Raw genomic sequence first — 18,901 nt, 5'->3', positions numbered from 1 at the left:
GAATGAATGAATATCGTGAGAATTTGAGTGAAAACCGAAAACCTCCTTCCAGCAGCAAGGTTACTGAGAATGAATCGTGGCTCGGTCTTTCAGCATGACAGCGATTCCAAACACATCACCCGAGCAATGAACAAGTGGCTTCGTAAAAAGCATTTCAAGGTCCTGGAGTGTCCTAGCCAGTCTCCAGATCTCAATCCCATAGAAAATCTTTGGAGGGAGTTGGAAGTCTGTTGCCCAGCAACAGCCCCAAAACATCATTGCTCTCGAGATGTGCATGGAGGAATGGGGCAAGATACTACCAAGTGGCTGAAAACCTTGTGAAGCCTCACAGAAAACATTTTGGGTATATTAACAAGGTATTGAGATGAACTTTTGTTCTTCATCAAATACTAATGTTCCACGATAATTTGGTAATAAATTCTATAAAAATCAGACTGTGATTTTCTGGATTTTCTCTCATTTTGCCTCTGATAGGTTAGGTATAGAAATTAGAGGTCTTATCTTTTAAAGTGGGAGAACAATTGATGGCTGACTTTTTTTTTTTGCCCAACTCTAACTGGTGTAATCATTGTTGACCAATGAATATAGCTAGAATAGTTATTTAAATATGTCCCCAGTGATGTGACTGTCTACGAATAAACAAATGTGGCTAATATCTACCATTTATGTCTTTTGGTGTCTTGATGTTTAAGATACTGTAGCACATCTCAATAGCCGGTTATTCCCTCCACAACCATGTACTTGCTTCATTATTCTTACAGCACTTATCAATTCAATCAGAGGGAGGGTGGTACATAGACATGGGTGTGCATCCTTATTTGCATGTTTACCATTCTGGTTGTCTGGGAGGTATATAACTGCTGGTAGCTCCCCTGCCAACCGCAGAGCAGCTCCACCCTGTTCATGTAGCCCTCCTAAACTAAAACTCCCTTGTCCTTATTACTGCTCTGAAATCACACTTTCTGTATATAGCCCACCAACTTATCCCACCAAACAAATTGAATGATCAGAGCCAGTTTTGGCATTCCCAACACATGGGTCCAACTCGGGTCTATCCTATCATAAACATTCATACCTCTCACTGGGATTGAAATATATTTTTTGTATTAATTTTGTTGAGTTCTTGTGCATTTTGAAGAGCAACACTCAGCTACTATGATGCAAAATCATAGTCTTTTCAAGAATATGAGATGACCCCTGCCCACGCTGCCGTTTTTCCTTTTTGGATGAGGCTCTTCCCCCCTTCCCCCCAATGAGCACTCATTTGCACTTCTAGTTCACTTGCATTTCACACATGCACTCGGAGACACTTTGCTTTTAAGCGATAGATCACGAAATTAATGCTCTCTTGTGTGAGGGCCCACATGGATGTTTCAACATTCGTGTACATCAGCATTGCATCTTCAGACACGTGCTAGTTATGGTTGAAATGAACTAGCTAACATAAACCCCCACACACTTGCACGGGAGTGATTCGCTTTGGCAAGCCACGATGGGTCAGGCTCAACGTCACGAATATTGCTTGTGGTGTAGAACTTCACTGCATCAAACGGTTTTGAATAGTTTGTCCTACTTGTAGCTAAGCAAGTGGCTATTCATTTGTGCTAGTATTCTCTCTCTCTCACACGCATAATTTACCTTATCAAGCCAGATATTCAAAATGTTTGTCCAGCTCTTCTGGAAGTATCCCAATGCCTTCACAACCCAGCTGAGAGAAGTAGTCTCTCGAGCACGTCCCGTGTCTTCCCCAGGGCCTCCTCCTGGTGGGATGTGTCCAGAACATGTCACCAGGGAGGCTTTCAGGGTAATCCTAACCAGATGCCCAAGTCATCTTGTCTGGCTTCTCTCGATGCGGCTCGAGTCTGAGCACCTCCTGGATGACCAAGCTTGTCATCCTATCCCTAAGTAAGAGCCCTGCACCCTGCAGAGGAAACTTATATCTGGTGCTTTTGTTCTTATGATCACGACCTACTGCTCGTAACCATAGTTGAGAGTAGTATTGAACCTCAACCAGTAACTTTAGAGTTTTGCCTTTCAGCTTAGCTCTTTCACCATGAGAGACCGATAGAGAATACGCATTTCTACAGATGGTGCAGTGATCCGTCTGCACATACACTCACACACTCAACTTGCTTCGCTCACAATGTTTTCCATGCATTACTTACTATTCGCATTGATAGTGTAAGAGTACATCAAATTTACATAGATTTGAAGTTTAGGAACCCAAAACAGAGCTATATTTTATGCTTGTTCAATTAGGTTTTTTATGTGTTTTAATTCCATCTCATAAATTGGTTATTGTATTTTCTTGAATTAGTAAAGACTATTAATACCACTTATTAAAACCATCTAAGGGAACCATTGTACAATAGTTAACATTCTGTTGTGGACCTTTAACCAGCTGATTTGAAAATGCTTTGAAGACGTGAACCCTCTTTCATTGGTTAATTGGCTATTTTGAGATTTCATGTGTGAAGTATTGATTCCAATCTTTGATCATGTTAAAATTACCAAAATGGAAGTTGCTACAAGTTATATGTCATCAGAAGTAGAAGGAGACCAAATACTGCTGCTGTTTGACTTTCTACCTTGTGGACAAAAACATTTCTTTGTACAGTAGATATGAGTTGACACAGTCTGAGTCTCAGGAGTTTTAGAAGGCCCAACACAAGTCAAATCAGTCGTAGCCACCAGAAGCCTGTTTACATACTGTCACACCTTGAATGTAATACCACCACTGTTATGCCTCGTTGCGCCATTTGGGTCAAGTGTGAGAGCATGAAAGCACCGTATCAGATTGACTTTGCAATGAGGCCACTCTGTACAATCCAAAATGGTCAACACATGGAGAAAGATGGGGTCAAAGGTCAAAATTAACTTGCCTGACATGCTGGACTTGACCTCATGACCTATTAGCACATCACACCGTGATTATCATAACAGAAGAGGGAAGACCTTCAACTCAAAACATTAATGACTACTTAAAGATAAGATGATGGGTTTGGCTGTAAAAAAAAAAAAAAAAAAAAAAAAAAATAGATTGGAACCAATGTCCAATAAATCCTACTGTCGTAGTGATTATGTTACTTTATGGTGGAAAAGTCATGCCTGGTGCAATCATGACTTGATTAGTCTCACCTAGGAGACAAAACAAGTTTACTTGGCTTGTTTTGACAGAAAAAAAAAAGGTTTTGTCCAGATATCATTTAAATCCCCCCCCCCTCTTGAATAACTATGCAGCAGGCTCAACTGGATTCTCGTACTAGCTGACTAAAGGGAGCTATGGACGACATCCATACAATTATTTTTGTTACCTTTGACTCAAATGGTTACATACATTTTTATTTACCATGGACACAAGCTTTCCTTACTCAGTTGTTTAGCTCAATTACTTTTAATTACATGGATGTTCAAATCCAGGTTGTTGGTGCAAGTATGCATGGGAGGAAGTAGGTCATGCTGACAAATGTGGAAAATACCGCTTAATCTTTCCAGCCATGTCAGGTGCCTCTTAGTAAGTATTGTTCTCCTTTTTTCACAGTATTGCTTCAATAATGAATGCTCTGGTCCTACTCAATACGATGGATGCATCTTATAGGGGCAATGCAGCCATTTTTTTCCAGTGTCACAGCTAAACTCTTTTTCCATCAAAAACATAACGCAAGACTGTCATTTTGCTACTACTTTTCATGAGCTAAACTCAAATATCTAAGGCTATTTCTATGCACACAAAAACAATTTCCTTGTGGCACCTCATTTCCCAAACATTGCAGTTTTTCTGTTGCAGCGAATTGGTTGTGTGCAATAGTCTATCGCTTGCTCTGTGGGTGTGAATCGCTGACCCCAATCGCTTTCATTTTATGTATTTATTCATTCATCCATCCATCCTTGAAATTTTCAAGTTCTGTCACATTTGGCCATCTTGATCGGTGTACAGTGGGCCTAAAAGCATCTCATCATTTCAAGACATAATCTGTGGAATTCGAGTACCATTACTGCTGTCATATGTATCATACCTATTTAAAGTTAGAATATGATGAGATTTTTTTTTTCCACAGAAAAAAGAACTCCACTCAATATGTCACAAGACAGTGGTTGCCGTAATGTTTTTCCATAAAGAATCCAAATCAGGAAGTTACTGAAACCCAAGAACGCCCCTGTTAAGGCTTGCCATACAACACCGAAGTGTGGCTACCGTCATTTCAACCTGGCAAAACTTGTTCACTGATGACCAAAAACAACCTGGTCCAACCCCTTCCGTTGTTGAGCCTTTGTCCCACACCAGTGCCCCCTGTTCAGTGCTTCTGATTTGGCTAAAATGGTTTGATTCTTAAGGATTCTCGTTGCCCCCTTCCACTGGCAAGAGCATGATCGCTTTCAAATGCACTTTCATGTTGGCGACTGCCATCAGTATGAGTTGAGATTTACTCAACAGATTCCTTCATTCTAACAGTACTCGATTGATGACTATTTGTTACAACCATTTGGTAATGCATCAAAATCAGCCACAGAAAGGTTAAGTTTGGACCTAGAGGGAAGTAACAGAGGAAAGGAAAGAGAGTGGTGTTGTATACTGAATGGCAACACTGAATTGCTATCCTGGTTAACAAATGTTTATTTCATCTGACTGCAAGGATGCCTAACAAGAGGAGGGGGGGGGGGGGGTTCTGGCTTTCCTACTCAACTTCCTCGGGGAGCAGATGGGAGATGCCCGCAGCTATTTTAAGGTTAAGGAAATCAACGGCTGAGATTTGGGGAGGAGGAGGTACCCACCCTTGACTGCTCACCAGTAAATACAAATACACTGGTTCCTCTACTTACGACATCTCCAGTAAGGAAAAATTCAGGTAATGAAACGCCTCCTCTGAAAAATATTGTCTCTAGTTACCGAGGAAAATTCAGGATACGAAAGGAAAAAATAGGTGCCGGATTCACAGCCCCTAAATTCCACCGAAGGTAAACATTGTATCTTGATTTCTGTGGCGTGATTGAGTAACTCTCCCTTTAGCTATTGCTGTAGTATGTTCCTGGCATTCCATTGGCTAGGAGGAATGTCACTCTTTACTCATGATGCACATCCTGTATCTTGGTTTGTGTGGCGCCGTAGAACTCCTCTCCCATTGGCTGTCATTATACCATCTTCCTGGCATCCCATTGGCTAGGAGGCACGTCACTCTTTTCCCATGATGCTTTGCGTTTCCCTTGGATACTCGACTGTCACCAATTTACGCTAACACACTTTGGAAAAGTACAACTTTTTTGCCAGTTTTTTGTTCGTTTTTTTGTACATTTATTCATTTTTCTTCACCATGGGTCCCAAGAAACCTTAGCGGAATGAAGTGGTGTGCGTGCATTCGTAGATTTTGTACGTATGCTTTCTCTCAGCTGTCAAACGTTTGCCTCCTTCTCCGTCCCCCACAATGCCTTTTGCTTGTCACTCACCCTTCTCTTTGTATAGTCTCCCAACGCCAAAGGTAAATGAACATAATTTTTATTATTCTTTACATTATGAATGCTTATTTTTGGTGTGTTGGGGGGGCTTGGAATGGAACTACGCTATTTACATGTATGACTTGCTTCTACTTACGAAAAAGTCACATTACGAAATTACTTCCGGAATGGATTAATGTTGTCAGTAGAGGTACCACTGTTTAGAGAAATAACCATTCACACTCAAATTCATCCCTATGGACAAAAATCTTCATTTTGGTTCTTTGATTTGGATACAACTCTCGCAAGCAAGCACAGTGAGAATTTGCAAACTCTATACAGAAAGTCCTAAACCCAGGTTTAAACCCCAAATCACAGAAATGTGTGGCAAACATACTAACCATGAGGCTTTGCCCATAAGTAGCTAAAAAAGAAACACCCTATATGATGACCAAAGCATTTGATTCTGCAGATCTGACCATTGGAGGTGGTGAGCATCAAATCATCATGAAATTTGGTTGTGGAAATAAAATGACAACGTAGAGCATGAACCGTTACCCAACGCCATTCATTTCCATATGCCAGAGGCAATATGCATGTCACAATTTCAGTGTGCTTGCACATATGGCCCCAAACCAAATACTATCATGTTGTTTTGAGTGTGACTTGCAGCTAGCACCCATTGCCCTCCCCTCTGTACTGTCATATTGATTTTCAAACGGTTCTAACTACTGGTATTTGGAAGAGTTGCCTGCTAGCCACGAAGACACCATCTTCTTTATTCAACTGTTAGTCCTGCAGCCAAATCCAGTAACTTTGACATGCCGTCTTGTTGACATGTCATCAACATGCAGCGGGTCCGGCTCTAAAAAAAACAAATAATAATCCATGTCACACGAGGGTTAAATCCACAACATCTTATCAGCCCTTTGCACAAGTGATCTTACTGGTTTACAAAGAATAACTCAACGAATCACTGTGCAAATTGCATTCTAATAGTACTACATGTATATTCTTACTTATATTGATGCAGATATTTAGTTAGAGGATAATACTCCTACTTACCTGTAGTTTAAAAGTCTTTGTGTACTGCAAACTGTATTTTGACAGTGTTTTTAGTCAAATGAGACGTATTCTAATATAGTATGTAACGCTAATGTTCAGAAGAGACGGTGAGAAAATATGCAGCCATGAGAAATAATTGGTTCTCTAGCTGGCATAGTTCGATGTTTCTTGTCGTATTAGAGCGACTCCAACCACCGGAGACAAATTTCTTGTGTTTTTTACTTATTTGACAAAATAAGGATGATTCTGATTCTGAGAATGACTAAAATAAAATAACCACAGTGACGCCCCCCCACACCCCCCCAGGAAAGCACCAAGAAATGCGGCTGCCTTTTTCACCATAGTAGAATGAAGGCTCTGTTAATATCCCAGTATTTTAGAACTGTTTGCCCATATTTCCCCGTGTTTTCTGTGTATGCATATCAAAGATGTGGAAATAAACGTTTTCTAATATTCATGAATGTGTATTTGTTTCGTGTATGATGTTTCATCATTTCCTTTTCTCCCATTGTCAGTAGTAGTACAACAGATAGAACTTAATGGCCGTAAAGGTGTTTTCCCTTTTTGTTCACTCCATTTTTTTTTTTCCTCTTTGCCAGGACGTATGGGCATTAATTTCCACCATCCTGGAGCTGAACACATAATGCCACTGAACAGTAAGCAGCGCTTCATTGTGATGTTATCCTGTTGGGGTTTATTTATCTCAAAAGGGTTACATTTTAATATTCCTTGACTGCAAGGTATTTTGTGATGTATGCATTGCACAATTACTGCATTTCCTCATACAGGTGTGGGTGTTTCTTCACTCAGTTGCAAAGAGCAGCAGTCGTCTAGTTGAGGGAGGGTATCTATTTGGCATCGGGACGTACTGTATAATTACTACAAATGGAGCAAGACACTGACGTTCATTGACTGGTTGACAGACAATTACAGCGGGTATGGAATGGTTCACATTAGCAGTGTCTGGGTGTCTTTTTATTCTTGGTTCAGGTAAATAATCCAATGCAGTTGGAGGCAGAAGTGGTTTACTTTTTAAGTTTCCACACATCTGGCACAGGCACATCAGCCTGAACAACACGGCAGAAGCAGACAAGCATAAATGATCTGGTAAAGTAACGTCAATTCTAATTTGCCCCCGTTTCTTTGCTTTATAACAATGTTGTATCAAGACTCCGTGGCTTTGTGTTTTCGATATGGAGGAAAACAAAAGTGATTGGAGAAGAAACGCTGCAATAACATTCTCACAAGACATTTGTGTTTCGCAAATACACTACCACCCACTGTGGAAAATTCTTACCAGTGTGTTGTGTACAAAACTGCACTATACTACTTGCAAAAACATGCAATAATAATTAGTAAATCCCTACAGCAGGGGTCAGGAACGTTTGCCTCGCGAGCCACGTGGCTCTTTTGAGGACTGCGTTTGGCTTGCTGATAAATCTTTAGCTGACAAGTCTTAATAAATGGTGAATAACTGCTGACATTTTTAAAAGATTACAGAAATCACAGTGTTAAAATAATGTTCAAAAGATAAAAACATTCTGAGGCCTTTGAATCCATCTGCAATGCGGGTGGCTGGAGCCAACATGAGCATTTCCTCCGGGTCTAGTAGGGTCAGTCTCAGTTTTTATTTCACAGTGCGGTAACCTGGCCACGTTGTTGTGAGGTCACTAAGTAAATTTCCATCTTTTTAATCAAATTTTCAGATAGCTTTTGATGAAGAAGATGGTGAAAATAAAGAAGAATCAGGAGTACTTTAGATTTCAGCACGAATGGACAAAGGAGTTCACCTTAGTGGAGACAACGTATTCTGCGCTGAGTTGCGGGTTCTTGAGCAATACTTAAGGACTGAAATCCCCTCACAAACAGCATTTGCCAAAGTATTGATGAAGCCAATGAACTTTTGAAATCTTCAGATAAAGATAAGATGATCAAATGAATTAAAGACATGATCCTGTGAGCAATTCATGAGCCGTTCATGACAAGTTGGAAGAAGTCTGAACTTTATTTCAATGCCACCTTTTGAATGGAGATGGCAAATTAAGTGAGAAAAACACAAGTGAAGGGCATAAATGGAGTGCCATGCTTTTCCCTCGCTTTGGATGCGTCGACACATGTAAGCCATTTATGGCAATTCAATGTGATTGCAAGGTATGCTGCTGGCACTACACTGCGTGAGGAAAGTCTTGCTTTTTTTGCCCATGTGGGTCTTATTTCTGTCACATGCCACACACTGCAGTGTGTGAGTACAGTATTACTGTATGTATCATGATTTGGTTGACGTATCCATGCCACTAAACACTGCCCACCCTTGACTTGGACCTGGGTTCCCTGACACCCGAAGTATTCCTGTGTGTATGACTAAAATATGTTCATCCTTTTCTTTGTTTACCAGCAAGTAGATGACCAGCCAGATAAAAAATTCGGGTTTCCATTCCGAATGCATTATTATCTGAGCCCATTATATTTTTTGAGAAAGGCTTTTCGGTCCCTGTGTGACTGGTGTCAAAGTTTGGTCCGCATTGTCGGAAGTCAATCAGATTTTTTTTCTTGAAAGTTGAATTCTGCCAATGGTGCGCTTTGTCAGTGATTTTGTTCATTAGAGCAGTTAACCGCCAAGTGTGAACTGGCTTGGATGAAAAGCAACACCTCATATCGAGGCTGTGGTCCTCAGTCTGAGAACAGATCCTGCCCCAAGTGGAGGAGTTCAAGTATTTTGGGGTTTTGCTTATAAGTTAGGGAAGAATGGAGTGGGATATTAACAGACGGATCACTGCACCATCTGTAGAAATGTGTATTCTCTATCGGTCTCTCATGGTGAAAGAGCTAAGCTGAAAGGCAAAACTCTAAAGTTACTGGTTGAGGTTCAATCCTACTCTCAACTATGGTCACGAGCAGTAGGTCGTGATCATAAGAACAAAAGCACCAGATATAAGTTTCCTCTGCAGGGTGCAGGGCTCTTACTTAGGGATAGGATGACAAGCTTGGTCATCCAGGAGGTGCTCAGACTCGAGCTGCATCGAGAGAAGCCAGACAAGATGACTTGGGCATCTGGTTAGGATTACCCTGGAAGCCTCCCTGCTGACATGTTCTGGACACATCCCACCAGGAGGAGGCCCTGGGGAAGACCCGGGACGTGCTCGAGAGACTACTTCTCTCAGCTGGGTTGTGAAGGCATTGGGATACTTCCAGAAGAGCTGGACAAAGTGGCTGAAAAGACGGAAGTTTTTGAGCTTACCTCCTTATGCTGCTGCCCCTACGACCTGACCTTGGCTAAGCAGAAGCAAATGAATTGATGCATGGAAGTTTTCATAGAGGAGATCCCCTTCTAAGAAACTCATTACTTATTGTTTTGAGCGGTACGATACACCGCAGTTTTAACTTTGTCAACACTTCTCATGTAAAGAATAACTGCTGATTAAAATCCCAATTTCCTATAGTCAGTATTCTGCAGTGCTATGGGACATGGGACAAGAAGTCTAACATGGCTTTCTTGACAACACTGCATCTTCCTTGTGTTTTTGTTTTTATAGTCACATCCACAGAGAATGTGTCTGGAATTGATGTTTAACTGTTGTGTCATGGGATTACACAGGGGCAAGCACAGATCTGCCCTGATCTTCCAAAGATGTCAGACCAGAACTAGCTTTCACCTCTGAAATGTGCAGCTGGGAAGTTTGGTTTAAAATTTTATAGTTTTACCAACAGTTTCTTATTCTTGTCATTCTATCAGCTTTGAAGCTTCAAGCTGTGAGACGTCGTAAGAGAACAAACTTTATCTGATAGCCCTTGAACTCAGAATAAAGTATCAGTCCGTGACCTAATTAATGGTGTGGCACGCTTGACAGAGTAATAAATGCATCTGCGGCCCCCTCTATTTTGTCACCTCGAAGCTGTGCAAGTCAGGAAACGTCAGAAACATTGCATCCAAAGAAATCATCCAACTTCGTTTCATCCCTGCCCAATTTCTGAACTCTGAGATCTAGGTTTACAACTCATTATCTATTGCCATCCCCCTTCATAGGATTGCGCACTACTCCTTGTTGCAGTATCTTTCTGTTTCCCTGGTTGCTAGGTGACTTTGTTATGGCCAAAGCTAGCGGGAGAAAGGGCAATTCTACAATACAGACAGCCTGCCCAGGTTTTGGGGGATTGGATAGTCAGATCTTTTTTAATGAAAACACTGTGAAGAAGAGGAGCCTCATAGACAATATATTTTCTGAGAATAATCCTACAAAGGCCTCGTTGTAATGCAAAAGCCTATATTTGTTTTTGAGGTAGGGAGCCAAACGGACTCTTTCCTCTCCTGCTGTTAACATTTAGTGAGACATGTTGAGCCTTTTTTTGGGTATAGACAAGGTTAATTTGAATGAATTCTATGTATCCCATGAGAAATATTCTACCACTGCCAGTGCTATGTTATAAATCATTGTCCACTTAGTACCTCTTTTAGCAGTGGGTAATTTATTCCCTGCCCTCGCTTTTAGATTTGGATTTAAAGAATGATAAAAATGTCAATGTTCTCGTATGTTCTAAAGTTGTCTTTTTTGTTTTATGAGGGAGGAAATTTTGTATTTTTAAATGTTTTTCCCCACTTCCACTCTGATGAGCCGTTTTAACATACAAGTGTTCTCTGTGCACATAGCAACCTTCCAGTGAACTTTACTGTACTACTCCTCTCTGAACCCTAGCAAAGGTGCCGATATCTGGGTCCAATGTTAACAGGTACACGATACTATAGACCAGGGGGGTCACCACCATGGTGCTTGCATGCACCAGGTAATTGCCAAGGATCCCATAAGTGCCCCGCAAGCCTGGGCTACAAATACCATTGAGCTGTTTCTAATTCTTTGCGTTACCATTCTTTAAAAAATATATATATACAGCACCACTTACCAGTGAGCTGAATCTAACTTAATTTGTTAAATCGGTATACATTTGGAAATGACAATATAGCTTAAAAAATAAAGTAAAGTTTAAAGGTCATTAATGTAGCACCTCACCAAACCATAGCATTTGTGATGACAAGCTAGCAGGTGCACCAATAATTATTTATCCCCAAATAATTAGAGTAAAACTTATTTGCGAATTGTGTATCAAACTGGTAGACTTTCACATTCATCAGTACCCAAGAAGTGACTGTTTAAAAAAAAAAAAAAAAAAAAAAAAAAGGTTGGCGATCACTGTCTCCCTTTTGTTCTTCAGTCTCCATTCTGCATTTTTGCTCTCACTTGCACTCCTCCCCTCCTTCCTTCACCTGTGGGAAGTTTCCACTCATCCACAGTCTCTCACTCCTGAGCAGAGAGCAAATCATAATAATTCACCATGGTCATGATAATGACTAACCAGCTCTACCTTAAGTCCTGTTTATACTCTGCTTGATTGTCCCATTTGCGAATAAACACAGAAGATTAGCATACACGTAAGCCGCTGTAGGTTCATTAAGCTTAGATGACAATTTCCGGTAACGTGTTACGCTACTAAATATGTCAACGATTTCCATGACTAAACCGAACCTATAAGACTGTTGCCAAGGTAAGTGGTGCAGTTTGCAACCAGCTGTAGCGTAATAGTCGTCATTTAGTTGAACAAGCTTAGGTGTGGCTATCTGTGTTTTTCCAGTTGCCATAGAGATGTTCCTGGATTGGTGTTCTTTCTACAAAATGTCTTTATCTCTTCCCTATAACCTGTGTTAATGCCCTGACATATCTGCCTCTCCTCTGTCTTTCTTTCGCCCACTTTGCTGGCAAGAAGGCCGGAGCTTTGGCCGCAGAAGAGGTAATACGTGGCTCTTTCTCTGGCCTCTTGCTTGCTTTGCCCATGACTGTATATCACTTGGAAGATGAGGGCCTCCCCATCTGTGCTGTGATTGATTATATCAGTCAAATAAATGCACTTTTATTTCACCAAAACGGGGTAAGAAAATGTGTTACTTAGTTTCACTAAGCAAAATCATGCTGAAAAATACTGTAGTAATATTTAGCCGCAGAGATGCAGCTCAGCAATTGGCACCAACCTTTGGATTTGACTTCTTCCAAAAAGGAGGTCGATGCTAACTTTTAAAGGTCAGGTAATTCATTTGAAATTGTTGATCTTAATTTTACTTACTTCTTCCATTCACCTGCAAGATGAAACATCAATGTCCTCTGGGATTGGTGTCAAGTCACCAACCCATGCATCTTTACCTTGCTAACCAAATAAGTGCTAAATGTAATTAATTCTTCTGTACATGCATAGCACATCCACTCAAGGTAATCGTTCAACTTTGTATCATATGGCAATGATATAGATATGCTGCTTTTTCACTGCATAGGACCAGTTTGCCGTGTTGTCAACTGCTCGATAAGCAAAGCAACCATTAGCTGTCCCAAGTTGCTTGAAGGCACTATACGACAAATAAAAAACGCACGCACACACTACAGTGGTAAAGTGAGTAATTTTCATAATGGGAAATCAGCATACAGTTTTTTTTCCCTCGATTGACGTATGAGAAAAGGACAAATGTACGAAATATTTTGCCCTGCCCTGTGATTGGCTGGCAACTAGTCCGAGGTGTACCCCATCTCTTGCCCAAGGAAGATGGGATAGGATCCAGCTCAAACAGGGCAAGCACTTTAGAAAATGGAAGGACATTTTGATTTGCCAAGTAAGGGTTTAGTTTTTTGTGTCAGGGGAGAAACAATTACATTTTCATCCTGCTCCTGAAGCCAGTTTTGGCACATATTGTAAGAATCAGAATAATAATTTTTGGCCAAGTATATTCATATTTGAATAACACACAAGGAATTTGTATCTGGTAATTTGAGTAATTCCTCCTCCTTTTTATTACTATATGCAACATCCAACCACACATTATCCTTAAACCATTTTTTTCCAGAGGGAATCGTATGATATACAAGTATATCTCAATAAATTAGATGATACTAGAAAGGTCCTATCATACATTACTCCTCATACGTTATATCCTGTAGAGTCATTAAACACTTTCGAAAATACTTTTCAGAGGGCCAATTCTTGCCTAATTTCTATCTTTAAAAATGATTTTCCTTGTTCCTTGATTGTTATGCAATATTCTATTTTCTAGTCATGGTGAATTTTGGCTCTTCATTTGCTTTAACCTCTTTAGTAAGAGTTTAATTCTTTTAAATATAACTACCAAATTATTACTATTTACTTTGGCATTCTTCTAATGGAATGAGCTGTACCAGTAAAGTATAAGCAGCGATAAAGGGCTCTGGATAATAAGTTGATCTGTAAGCTTTCAGAGGCAGCGCATTCTTATTGTGGAGGCAATATTACTATAAAATATTGACATTTGAATGAGGTGGATTCACTGCAGATGGGCATTGTAAAAGTCGAGATCCGGTGGTACCGAAGTTGTGGAGGATGTGGAATATTTGCCTTTGCGTAGGTCTGTGACATTCCCGCATTGTTTCCTAGCTCTTCACTCAATCTTGTAGGCTGCTATCCTCCCCCTCACCTTTCCTCTCCTCCTTCTCTAGGTCGTTCTTACCTTTTTCCCTTTGAAGATGGCTTCCTTGACGATGGCCATGGTGACCTTTCCTTGCCCCCTGGCCTGAACTCTCCAACCCACTGTCAGAACGGAGAACGAATGGAGCGCTACTCCCGCAAGGTCTTTGTCGGAGGCCTACCGCCAGATATAGATGAAGGTAAATTATTTATTTTCAGTTGGTTTACCTTTTCTTTGGAGGATTTCATGTCGCTCTAGCTCGATAATGGGGTTGAGAGTGAAACAAAGAAGAGATTGTGGATCTGGATCAGATTATGATCTCCTATTGGAAACAGTGCACTGTTTTCATTAAAAAAAAAAAAAAAATACTGCTACTTCTCTCAGACCGATTAGTGAAGGCAGATGTCTGTCTCAAATTGAGCGAGCCATCGTTGTGTTCAAGGTTTTTTTTTCCGCAGATCTAGATTGGCATGATTTTGTAGTCCTTATTTCGATTGTAATGTATATCTGTGATTGTAAATGAATATATTTATGAGTTTTCTCTCTCTCTCAACACCCGGCCTCATTATTTAACAGATGAGATCACCAACAGTTTCCGTCGCTTTGGACACCTGTTAGTGGACTGGCCCCACAAAGCTGAGAGCAAATCCTACTTCCCGCCAAAAGGTAATATTAGTTTCGGCAAACAAAAGCTGTATTATTCCCATGGTACATCCAAGACCACATCAATAAACATCACCCTGGGTGTTTCTTTGCCATCATAGCATCAAAGCATTAATATTACCCAGAAATCATGGTTCATCCTAGGAGAGCATCACAATGGGTAGCCCAGCCACAGTAATCCATACAGCATGGGATTTCACCCTAATGGTTGCTTGTTGGAACGGTTACACGAGGCAGGTCAACGTTTTCCTCAGTAGAGTTATGGCTAGGTTGTGGAGAAAAGGCTGATCAGATTAGCAACAGTCTCTTCATCAAGCCCTCTGGCCCAGGAGCTGCCCGGTCTCATATTAGGGAAGCAATTAAGATGCTCCGGAAATAACTGGCATTCCATTTACACATGTTGATCCACTGAATCTGGAGCATCTCTCTCTCTCTCTCGCTCTCTCTCACTCATTTCTTGATGTTATTATTTTCGTGGATTGGGAGGGTTCCTTGGAGTGGGCTCAACTCTACTAAAGCCACACCTAGAAAAAAAATATGACAACATTTTAGGGGAATAAGCTTGCAGCAGATGGAGGAGACTGCCAATAGTATGGAGGTGGGGTCTAGTGGTGTGTCATGTCGCTTAAATTAAACAAACAAAAATAAAACACTTCCTTTTTTTCATGTCCCTGCAGAAACTGCCAAAAGATGATATTTAGTCAAGGGACCCAAACACAGAATGAAACACTCCTGTGTTGTGAGCTTGTAGACATGTATGGAAGTGGGTTGGGTTGTATGGGTTCTTAAGTGTATTTTAGGTGACGAGGTGACTCATATTATTGCCCAGTCCAGTTTCTGGGCTAACCAATGACTTGTACATACCTAAGAGAGGATTGGTACTTTTGCACAGTTAAAAAAAAAAACAAAGAAAGCCGTTCAAGGAAAAACTAACTTTACTCTCTGGTTTTCTTACTACATCATGTTTGTTTTCTTTTTTTTCTGCATCATACCATGAAAACGTCACCCTGCTGCCTAGTGCCAAATACTGTTAATTAAAATATAAAGTCAGATTTTTTTCCCTGGATTGAACAGCACTCCATTTTCATCTTTTTTAAAAGTGCTGTATTAGTAAAGTTGAGTTGAGTCATGAATAACCTTTCGATATTCTCGGGCATTTTAGTATGCATATGACTGAAAGCTCGTTTAGAGTGGAGCTGCGCTACATCAAGATAAATGAGTTTTATGAAGCCTTCAACACCATGAAAAGATGGTTGTGTGTTTGAATCCGTGCTCCAGTCCTCCTGTATGGAGCCCGCCCTGTGCTTGTGTGTCTTCTCCGGATAATCCATCTTCTTCCAACATTGCCAAAGCATGCACGTGCACAAATTAGGAGTGAATCTGAGTGTGAACAGTTGTCAGCCTATATGAGCGCGAGCGACTAATGTTTAGTCAGGGGTCTACCTTGCCTGGGGCCCAAAGTTAGCTGGGATAGGCTCTTTCTCGCCAGCAACCCGAATAAGGACACACGGATTGGAAAATGGAGAGCTTTAACAAGCAAACTGTGACCTTTGGTTTTTTCTTCCATCTTTCAATTTCAGTGTATTTAGACGGAATTCCATACCATCTTGTAACAATGAACACTTATGGAGAATATGAAAGATGCTGATCGCTTCATTATCACTGGTCATAATCCCTTTGTTTTGCTTTCACAAGTGTTTGTCTGCCAGACAATCAAATAGAGGAAAAAATATTTTTGAGCTCAAACACTAGTGGTGGGCAGTTGCAAATTAAATGTTGCTGCTTGCCTGGTGATTGTGTCAACAGGTTAAAAAAAAAAAAAAAAAAAGATGACATAACAAATTGATTCATTGTGTGAATCCTTAAAAAAAGGCCAGCCTTCAGTTCTCAGATGTCTGTGAGGTCACGGCAACGACAATGAAGTCTGGTTGCTATGGTGATGTCAGGTACATCCGCCCTATATCACCGTCATCACGGTTGCGGCTGCAAATATTAAGGAGCTATTTTGGTCTGTGACTGGGGAGCGGCTGAGGGGGCAAAACTGTCTGAACACTACAAAACTGCTCCCTGTGTGTAAGATGACAATCGTACTTCTCTAAATTCCACTAGTTTCCCCCCAAAAAATAAATGTATATTAAGACGACCACATGCACAAGCTAAACCGGTACAGAGCTGTATTAAAATGTCTTTCGAAAGAAAAAGAAAATAGGAGGAGGACTTGCTTTGGTTTTCCCATTGTCAGAGCAATTAGCTCGACAATGTCAGTTCTGCACTCACACAGCTCACTTTTCTTTTTCTCTTGATAGCTAGAAAAGTTTTAGGAAGAGGAACAGAACAGTAATTTCGAGTTACATTACTTGAAGGTAGAAAGGCACTGTCAAAGTTTTAGCATCCCTTGAGTAGCATTTCTACTTTTCCCTGTTGTACAACTTTGATCATCTGCATTACCTGCAATTTGACTAATGACCATCAGGCTTCTGTTCCTACAACAGTTGTTTTCCCTGTTTTGTCAAACTGGCTGCCTTTATTTCGGGAAGGGTATTGTTCGAGCTGCAATAAGGCAGGAGTGACTTTGACTGTAAACAATCATCTGTTGGGAGGAAAATGACCCCCCTGAGACTTTTTTGGCATATACCGTAAATCTTGAGCACTACAGATGTGCACTCTCCTCTTCTGACTTCAGTCCCTCTGCTTTGGACAGAACAAAATATCTTTGTACAAGCAATTACCAGCAAACTAAATATCAGACCATTTGGGTGGCGCTGAGCCCTAAAAAGTATTTCAGATAAATGAAGGTGGTGAAACACTTTCATGCAATGCTATATTGTCTCCAACGTGTCCAAGTCCAAGTTGTTCAATCTATCAGTCACTGGGACAATTATCAAAAAAATAAAAATGGTTTGTTGTTTGACTTGACGTCTGCATAGTAAGGGGGGGGGGGGGGTTTACCTGAATGGCGATGAAACTCCTTCACTGATTAAGTTCGGGACCACAACCATCTCCAAATGCAACTTCAGACATCAGACTGCAGAGGTAATATTTTATCAGTTGCCATAAAAGATAATACACACACACACACACACACACAAAAGATAACTTGCCTTCAATTTTTGAAGATTGACTGACACACTTGGAGGTGAGTTTGACTTTTGGATTTGAGTGGTTCCACAGTACATCACGCCATCTTTCATTGGCAACACAAGGATTTTGCGTGAATGCTTGTGCTTTCTCTACCTTTTCTCATTCAGCCACCCCCCACCCCCAATGACTCACCCATCTACCCTCCGTTCTTGGCTCTTTTGCTTCTGGTCACAGAACACTTTGTTCCCTCCTTTGGAGCAAAGATTGTGTGCTGCTGGCTAGCTCTGCCATTTCATGCCCTGCTTTTTTTTTTTTTTTTTTAATGGGGCAAGACTGCAGTTCTTTTGTTTTGCTTGGATTGGACTTCCAACAGCTCCCCTTACAACAATCACTCTTTATATAACCTTGCAGAGACTAATGAGAAATTTTGATGAAGACGACAAACCACAAATCATCTTTACATTTTGTAGTCCTTAAGATTATTTTTGTACACCCTGGATCTAGTTGTGACTGGACCAAAGATGAGTCTGGCGTTCCTTTAAATTTAATAGCACATTTCTGTAATCACCAAGATACAGTACATATTTTTTTCAAGTTGATTCAGTCTGATTATTAGTTGATTCAGAAATTTGCAAAATTGCAATTACAGCAGCACGTGATAATAAACGTGTAGGTGGCCCTCAAGGTCAAGGTATATGCTGCTTATCCTCTCCAACGTCACAGAGAAACTGGAATTGATCACAGCTGGCTTCGGGCAAGATGGGGGTCTTCCAGCCCTGGATTGTTTTTTTGTGCTACTAGTGTGTGTTGTTTTTGTTTCATTTTGTAACCCTCTGAATAAAGTTTGCTCAAAATTGTCGTATTCAAAAGTAGTTATTTACTGTACTTTCCTTTTGAAATAATATTACTCATGGGAAATGGTAGACAAAAATCATGTTTCATTTTCTATTGAATGTGAAAGAATGTCGAAGCATGTTTGCCTAAGTCTTCCACATGTAGCTGTCGGAAATTTTGTGCACAAAGCTGGATCCTGATTTCAATGTGACAACAACGGTCATCACTGCTTGGATTGTAAGACTGTGATGAAAAACATGTCAGGCACAACCTGACATGCAAAATAATGAAATTGCCTCTTTTGCTAGAGCAGCTGTCTGAGTTGAGGAAGCACAGTTGATTTTCCAATCCACATTT

General features: G+C 40.6%; 1 protein-coding gene across 3 annotated transcripts in view; it reads left to right on the top strand.

Annotated features, from left to right (window-relative positions):
- The window catches only part of cpeb3 (cytoplasmic polyadenylation element binding protein 3), a 45,064-nt gene that overhangs the window by 14,706 nt on the left and 11,457 nt on the right, over positions 1 to 18,901 (top strand). For all 3 annotated transcript variants that reach the window (XM_061836397.1, XM_061836396.1, XM_061836398.1), the window contains exons 4-6: positions 7,095 to 7,151; positions 13,998 to 14,165; positions 14,543 to 14,632. In XM_061836397.1, the coding sequence (XP_061692381.1) occupies positions 7,095 to 7,151; positions 13,998 to 14,165; positions 14,543 to 14,632 (315 nt within the window). The remainder of the gene's footprint in view (positions 1 to 7,094; positions 7,152 to 13,997; positions 14,166 to 14,542; positions 14,633 to 18,901) is intronic.

The sequence above is a fragment of the Syngnathoides biaculeatus genome, chromosome 12, assembly GCF_019802595.1.
Source record: "Syngnathoides biaculeatus isolate LvHL_M chromosome 12, ASM1980259v1, whole genome shotgun sequence".
NCBI lineage: Eukaryota > Metazoa > Chordata > Actinopteri > Syngnathiformes > Syngnathidae > Syngnathoides > Syngnathoides biaculeatus.
Note: the sequence above shows the minus strand (reverse complement) of the source record. Positions and strands in the feature narration are given on the sequence as shown.